An 8653-nucleotide genomic window follows, 5' to 3' on the forward strand; every position below is an offset into this window, starting at 1 on the left:
GTAGCTATTTCAGCCGTTAGGCCTATTTGAAGCCTCGATAGCATTTATCTATACTCCTCTTCAGGTTATAGAAAGCTGTGCCTTGTTACAGTTCAGGATTTTCATTTGAATTGTGCGCTTTGCAGAATTTTAACAAATAACAGGATTGTCATCTCCTACATATTGACCAACAAACAATTAAATCGCAGCTTACTAGAAAGTATCTTAAATATCTGACCACCATGAGATCAACTTTATTATTTGGTGGATGAATAACTACTAGCTACAGAATAACTTGATACTGGGCTAACTGTGTTATAGAAATGTTTTTACCAGAAGAACTGCTGTCATGTCTTACAACAGCAGACAAATACATCCATGATGTAGTTCCCCCTTCATCCATGAAGGGTATATTCCAAGACCCTCGGTCTGAGACTGCAGAAAGTACCAAACCATCATGTGTGTGTGTGTATATATATGTGCATGTGTGTATGTGTGTGTGTGTATGCACATATGTACATACGTACATACACAGTTTTTTTTCCTATACAGTCATCCATGATACAGTTTAATTTAAAAATTAGGTATAGTAGAGATTGACTAATTATAACAGTGGACTGTATGAAAGTTATGTGGTTGTCTCACAATGTCTCAAAATCCTGTACTATACACACACACTGTGCAGAATTTGTTACTACCTTAGATCTCAGCAATCTTACTATGCAGGTTGTTGTTGTTGTTGTTTTCCTTATTAAGTCCTAATCTTTTAACTTTTCACTTGAAGGAAACACTTTCTGGCATCTCTGGCATATCTAGATTGCCAGCATCACTTCTCTTTGGACCTTGGGGGCATTACTAAGTTAAATAAGGGTACTTTTGAACCAAAACACTAGTACCAATCAACCTGATAACTGCTGGTAACTACTAAGCTGTATGAGATATTAATTACTAATAAGAGGGGAGCATTTAGTGTGTATATTCTGGACAAAGGAATGATTCACCTCCTAGATGGGGCAGAACATAATGGTGCAAGGTTTCATCATGCTTCTCAGAATGGCACAGTCCAATCCAGTTTTACAGATCACTTCCCCCACTCCACACACTTAAAAATAGGGTTTTGGGAGCTGGGGTTGTAGCTCAGTGGTAGAGACTAGCCTAGCATGTGTGAGGCACTGGGTTCAATTCTCAGCACTGCATATAAATAAAAAAAATAAAGGTCCATCGACAACTAAAATTTTTTTCTTTTAATTTAAAAAAGGCTTCTTGAGTGTGAGGACCCCAAGTTAAGAACTCTTATCATAGGGTTATTTTCCCTGCAGAAAATGATGCCATTTGAATGCTATGCTAAGTGAATGAACAAGGCTTGCTACCCCAGCTAGCCCCAGGCTCATTTGTTCAGAAATGCCCCATGCACCACCGAAAATAAGAGGAAGCAGTACTTTAGCACTGCTCTAGGGACTCAGAGACACAAAATTAGAAACACTGATGGCATATTTGGACTAGCAATTAAGCAGCATATCTCTCTTAATTATTTGAAGAGAGGAAGGGTTTAACTTTACAAAATGCGCTTTGACCCTAGCACCAAAACCAATAAAAACTTAAAAAATATGTTTTTCACACAGTATTTGCTTTTGAAAGATTTTAATTAGTGTTCTTATTTCTATAGGACTCTAAACAATTTCTTAGGAAAGTTCTTTAAGCTGGTTTTCTCTTACTATCAGATCAAATTTTGGGGTGTTTATCATTTCAAGTTGCACTTTAAACTTAATCATAAACGTTAGACTTAACCCCTTTTCAATATCATTTGTCACCTGCATTCTCAAATGAAGGAAAACTAAAGTCCTTGTCATTTGAGGGCAGAGTGGAGAACATGTAGTGAGAAGACAAGATATATCCTTTGTATTCTCCCAGCCCAGCCTCCCAAACAAGGCCAACAAAATGAAAGAATACCATACTTGCGTAGTAGCTGGAGTCACCACTTCTATCCTAGATGTTCTTACCAGCCACAGATTCCAGAGTTTTTCCCATTCATATTTAAGCACCAAAATAGTTACCATCTGGTGGCACATGTCTATAGTCTGTAACAGGATGGGTGAGATCTTTAGCTGGACCCCTGGAATTCTTAGTCTCCTATATGCAGAAGATTGCTTATTTCATTTTGTTAGCTTTAGGACTCTATTACATTTTGGACCTCATTTCCTTCAAGCAAGATTTTACTGTGATGGTCAGAGGTTTAAATCAATCAGTTGGCATCAGCAAACAGTATTTTATATGAAAATATTTATTATAAAAGAGAAGCTGTTACCACAAAGGGTTACCACATCACATCTGTTCGAAGAACAATAATTTGAAAGATCACAAGCATTGAGAAGGATATAAAGAAATTGGAACCTTCTTGCATTACTGGTAGGAGTGTAAAATGATTGATTCAGGCTACTGTAGAAAAGAGTTTGGCAGCTGCTCAAGAAGTTAAACAAACCTGTGACCCAGCAGTTTCATACCAAGTTATTTGCCCCAGAGAAAAGAAAACCTGTCCAAACAAAATTTTGAACTTGAATATTCATAATAGCATTTTTTAAGGATAGCCCCCAAAGGATAACAGCCTGTAGAGGAGGCAAAACATTGCTTCTGCCCTCTTAGGACCTCTGTCTGGGCCTGAGAATTAGATTGACATAAGGCAGATTAACAAGAGAAAACCTTTCATGTAAGTTTTATATAACATCGGAGCCCTCATAAGGAAATGAAGACTTGAAATAATGAAACTTAAATGCTTTTATATTAACTTGAACAAAGGCAATTGTGGAAAAAAACTAAAGGAAGATATAAATTATTTTAATAAAATGTTATTGTAGAGTTCACTTGGCCTTGATTCTCCATCTCTGATAATAAAACTCTTTTTTTTTTTTTTCTTCCTGGTATAGAGAGGACATCTTTCCCATGGAGTTTTATGTCCTCCTTTCAGGAAGAAAGGGGGAGGTCAGAGTGCTACTGCACCTGCTATTTTTCAAGTGACTTCAGCTCAGAATAATTCCCACGTTTAAATGGCATGCTTTGAGTGGCATATTTTGCGCTCTCAACCCACAATGATAAACTGGTGAAATGGAGAAATAAAATGGTATATCCATAGAGTGGAATATTGTTTTCATAGAAAGAAATAAAGTGTTGCTACATACTATAATGTGAATGAACCTCTAAAAAATTATGCTAAGTGAAATAAGGCAGTCACAGAAGGCCACATATTGAATGACTTCATTTATATTAAATGTTCAGAACAGGTAGATTGCTGGATGCCAGAAGATGGGGAAAGAGTACCTGCTAATGCATTGGGATTTCTTTCTGGAATGATAAAATGTTCAGGAATTAAATTGTATACTTTTAGGAATTTTTTAATTTCTCAAGCCTACTGTGAAGGAAACTGAGATTATAGTTATTTAGCATATATTAAGTGATTTTATCTTATTTCAAAAACATTTTGTTCAAGGTTTTTTTTTTTTAATTTGTTCACCTAGGAAAAGCTTATTGTATCCAATGAACAGGAAGTTCTCCGTGTTCATTACAGAGCTGCAAGAACATTGGCAAATCAGACACTGCCATTTAGTGCTTGTACTGTCTTACTGGATGCAGAAGTGTATAATGTACCATTGGACTCTCAGGTAAAGTACTCTTGATAAATTTAGTGTGCTCTCAAAAATTACAAGTTTGTTACTTTTAAAATCTATTATTTCTGTAGAAGAAAGTTGAATTAAACAGTCATTAAAGTGGACGTTTATACATTTAGTTCTGACCTCATGTAGCTAGGAAGTTGTTGGACATGAAACACAGTATAGGCAGGCAGAACCTCTAGGTGTGACAGAGCTATGGACCAAGGGTAGGCTATTTTGATCTTGGGTTTTGGTGGAATAAGTTAATTGTGAAAAACTGGAGCTGTATTTTCAATAAGTTTTACTGCCACATATAAATTATATGAATTCAGGATCAGCCATATCAGTGGTCAGACTTTTTATGTCTCATAAAGCTGAAAGAAATTCATTTGTTAGAAGAGGAAAAAACATGATTGCAATTTAAAAGTATAAATATAGATAGTCTTGGAAGAAGTGCCAGTCTCAGTGGCAACTATCACACCTGAATACATTTTTCTCCCTATGTATGGTAAACTTCTAACATTAAAATTAAATCTGAAATTAATTGTATTTCAGTAACAATGTCACAGGTGTACAGTATATGACATGTCTTTTAAGAAACATCTGAGACTCATAGAGCAGGAGGATTTTATTTAGTTAAAAACTAAAAACAACATCCTGAGACTTCTGATAACTAGTTTGTACTTTATAGAAAAATAAAAAAAATTAACAATATTCAATTTATATTTTCAAAATATATTTTCATCATTACTGGAAAATGAATGTATTCCATTAAAAAGGTATATTAATGACATACAGATTTTTAAAGTGGCTTATTACAGTATTCTTTTATGTTGAACATTTTTTTTCAGTCTGATGACAGTAAAACTTCTGTGAGAGATCGCTTTAATGCAAGACAGTTCATGTCTTGGTTACAAGATGTGGATGATAAATTTGACAAATTAAAGGTAAGTATGTTTCAAAGTAATTTAAATAAATGTTTCTTCCTTCTGAGTTGGAAACTGCCTCTCTATTGGGGAGAGATAATTCGAAACAGAAATAATGGTTAATGAGTTTCCTGGTGGACCACAATTGGAAAGCTAAAGGGAAATGAAGGCCGCAGGTCCATTTTAAGGACTAATGTATAAAAGACCAAACTACCATCGAACAAGCAGCTTCTGATGTGAATTTTCATGCTTCCCCAGTAGACCAGTCTGGTTATAGTCCCAATATATGAAGAAAAGGAAAACATTAAAAGATGGAATATATTTTGTAGATCTGTAAAGGAAATTATTTAAGATTTTCAGGCAGTTCTCTGTAGATTCAATGATTCCATTGGTAATTTGAAATCTCATAATTTGAAACAATGTTTTTCAATCAAAATTCATGAATATGAAGGTGCAGACCCAGAGATAGTTGGTGTGTTGATAGCAATAGAGTGAAACAAAAGTAGACTTTTAATTTCAGTGTTTTTTTTTTGTTTTTTTGTTTTTTTGTTTTTTTTTTTTTTTTTTTTTTAGGATTCCTAATGTGTGTAAATATCTAAGTCCCTAAAGAAACTGGGTGGGGCTGGGGTTGTGGAGTGCAGTAAGCAGTCACCTAGCATCAGCGATGCACTGGGTTCAATCCTTAGAGCCACATAAAATAAATAAAATAAAGGTATTATGTCCAACTACACCTAAAAAAAAAAAATTTAAAGAAAAAAGAAACCATGGGGGAAATTAGCTTTTGAACGGGGCACATTTAACATGATAATTGATTAACTCTTCTCTTTTAAATAGACCTGTCTTTTAATGAGGCAACAACATGAAGCTGCAGCTTTAAATGCTGTCCAGAGATTAGAATGGCAGCTCAAACTCCAGGAACTTGACCCTGCCACCTATAAATCTATCAGCATTTACGAAATTCAGGAATTCTATGTTCCCCTTGTTGATGTTAATGATGACTTTGAATTGACTCCTATATAGCAGTTATAACATCTTGGTGGTGTTGTTCTAAACTGATGATGCTCAAGCATTATACTGTGGAATACTGCCTTTTGACAAAAATACTGATATTATGCCTTTACAGTTGTTCGTAAAATTGGATTAAAGTTGGTTATGTAGTAAACACTGTCATTTTATAAAAATGAGAAATATTTTGGATCCTAGGTCCAAACACAGTTTCTAACAGAAAACTATTATTTATATTGATGAAAGGTTACTATTGGTTAAAGCATGTTGGCAGACTGTAGTAGATATTTAAAAAGTTGAGAATCTGCTAACAGCGCTGGAAGTTGTTAGCACTCTTTCGTCACAAGATAACCACTAGTATTCAGATCTCTTTCAGGTTTTATTAAAAATTTATCAGTAAACTAAAAAGTTCCATTACTACCAAATAGTTTCTAATATGGAAGAAAAACTTGGCACAAAATTTCTTCAGTTTATTATATCTGTAAATTAATTGTATAGTTTTCTTTTTGAAAGTTTTAATATTGTCTTCCTTTTTAATAACTTATTTTATACATATTGTGCAGATGTACATCTTGTAATTAATGGTCAAAATGTGTATACAAAGGGATTGGTAGTCAAAACATGTACAAAGAAATAACTGTAAAACTGTTTTGTCTAATGCTTTATTGGACCAAAGTTGTAGTTTGTAAGGAGTGTACTAGCAGTGTGTTCAGGTAGCAAACCTTTAAATAAGGCATGCATTGTTTGAGTTAGCTTGTTTTCATCATCATAACTGTAAAGATTGTGAGTTAATTGTATTGCATGCTTCCTATAATTTAATTCTGTCCATATTGATGCCTGGAACAGTGTGAGGCGTTTCATACTCGTCTCTTGTGATAGAACCTGTGACTTACTGTGTTGGACACATTATTTAGAATTAGTCAAATGAAGAAGCTCAGCTCTTTTTTCATCTCACAGTAGAGCCTATTTCCTGCTGGAACAACAACAAAAATGCCTTTGAATGAAAATTGTAAATGTCTATTTTAATACTCAACTATGAAAGAATCTGTGAATATATGTAAATATGTTTAATAAATTTTATTGGTCATGTTAAATCATTGTAAAACTTTTTTACATTGCTTAAATTTAATGTTTTAAGCTTAATAACCTTTGCACTTTTAAAATAAAAACTGAGTACTTAAAAAGATATTGCTAGTCAAAATAAGCAAAAGCTTCTTAGAAATATTCCAATTGATCTCTGGAATGTTTATGAAAGATTAATATGTTAAGTATTTTTCCTTGTGTATCAAGATGCAAGACATAATTTGCAAAATTTTATAATTAAGATTTGGTATGCTGTTTTATAATAATTAGCAATATGCTTAGAAAAATCCAGTTTCTCCTATAACATAGATAAAATATTCAGGACTATTTCAGATCTAAAACCTGCTGCTGAACTTGGAGAACATTTTTGAAAGGAAAATTAGCTTAGTGTAAAATTCATCATAAGTATATGAGATGGAGTTTATGAAACTTTCCACAGTACTTTCTTGATTTATAAAATAACACTGGATGTTTTTAAAAACTAAAAAGAAAATATGAGGAATGAAGGTGGTTTAAATTCAACTTTCAAGTTGAAAATGCCAGCTATTGGGAGAGAATGTCAAAATGTTTTTGAGTGCAAAGGTACATATTAAGCTTAGGGATTTTTGAATTTTTACATCAGTTTCTATTTTCATTCTTACTGTACTTAGCATGCGCAATAAAGCAGCACTTGTAAAAAAAATACACAGTGCAAGGACTTTATTATAAAAGTTGGATATAGTTTGTTTTGTTTAGAAATTTAGGTGAGCAATGTTGGCCTTTTTTATTGGATAAATCAGGCCAGAAAGGCAGGGTAGATTTTGAAGCACTGGTTTTGTTGAAGTTAAGTTTATTAAGGCTGGGAACATTAAAAGCTAATTTATAAAAGCAATACTTTTTAATAGGAAAAACTTACTGCAACCTTTATTTATACTTTCACCTCAAAAGAAAATTTGATGGGATCATGTGGAAAGTCATAAAATATAAACTCAGATTATTAAGCATTGAAGTGATGAAAAATAAAACAGATAAATGTATAGAGCATTTTGTTCTGATGGTCCAGCTAGAGAAAAGGTAGGGGGAAATATCACTGACCAAACAGAACAAGCTGTAGAAGAAAAAAAGCAAACAAGCAGGAATCTGGCAAATGTCAGTCATCCCAGCTTTTTAGTCTTAACCACAGTACTCCCCCTTTCAATGGTACCTCAAAAAGCTGGAGCCTCTGCCATGATTCTACTTCTACAGATTTTCTCTGTAAGGTGACTAAAAGCTTATCAGGATAGCATAAAAGAAACATTGCTGCCTTCTTATTGGAAATTTATAATCAAGTAAATAGTTAAGGGCTCTTGATATTAAAGATATTCTGAAGCTCCGAAGTACCAGGAAAAAAAAAAAACTTGGAATGGGGTATATACCTAAAAAGGTTCTGGATTCTGAAAGAAAAATAAATGATGGTTAGATTAATCAGTGATTCTTTTTAAACTATTCAAATATCATGAACAAGATACTAAATTGTACCTAAGGATTTGTATTTCTTTAAATCTTGTTCTAAATCATATCTGTTTAATAAATGACTAGTTGATATTTGTGCATGTTATTTAATAAAGAGTTATATTTTTATAGAAAAAGTGGAATGTGTGCTAAATGTTTTTACATAAAATTTTACTCCCATTTAACTATAAGCCAAATAACAATGTTTACTTGGGCAGCTGGCAAGATTGCCTAAGTATTCAACCTGGGAGGGGATGGAGGGCAGTGATTACGCTGCATGCACAGGGCCCTGGTTTCAATCCCCAGCACTGAGGGGAGAAAATGTTATCTTGGGAAAACAACCTCTGAAGAACTAGCCTTTCAAGTTCAAATGAATTCAATAGTCAGAAGTCTCACAAATGAATTTTTAGTAGTAGACATGGTGCAAATCTCGTAACTGCAGAAATCTGAAGCAAAGACCCAAGGAAGCTTACTTTAATGAGACTTAGGATTATATAGTTATTCTAGAAATTGAATGCAAAGCAACTTAGTATTTTTCTTTTCCAGAAA

At 33.5% G+C, this 8653-nt stretch overlaps 1 protein-coding gene across 2 annotated transcripts in view; it reads left to right on the forward strand.

The window, feature by feature from the left end:
- Ankrd12 (ankyrin repeat domain 12) overlaps positions 1-8197 on the forward strand; it is a 121986-nt gene extending 113789 nt beyond the window's left edge. For both annotated transcript variants that reach the window (XM_026412202.2, XM_026412203.2), the window contains 3 exons: positions 3489-3632; positions 4472-4567; positions 5381-8197. In XM_026412202.2, the coding sequence (XP_026267987.1) occupies positions 3489-3632; positions 4472-4567; positions 5381-5566 (426 nt within the window). In that variant the 3' untranslated portion in view covers positions 5567-8197. The remainder of the gene's footprint in view (positions 1-3488; positions 3633-4471; positions 4568-5380) is intronic.
- The last annotated feature ends 456 nt before the right edge of the window (positions 8198-8653 follow it).

Source organism: Urocitellus parryii, chromosome 13, assembly GCF_045843805.1.
Source record: "Urocitellus parryii isolate mUroPar1 chromosome 13, mUroPar1.hap1, whole genome shotgun sequence".
NCBI lineage: Eukaryota > Metazoa > Chordata > Mammalia > Rodentia > Sciuridae > Urocitellus > Urocitellus parryii.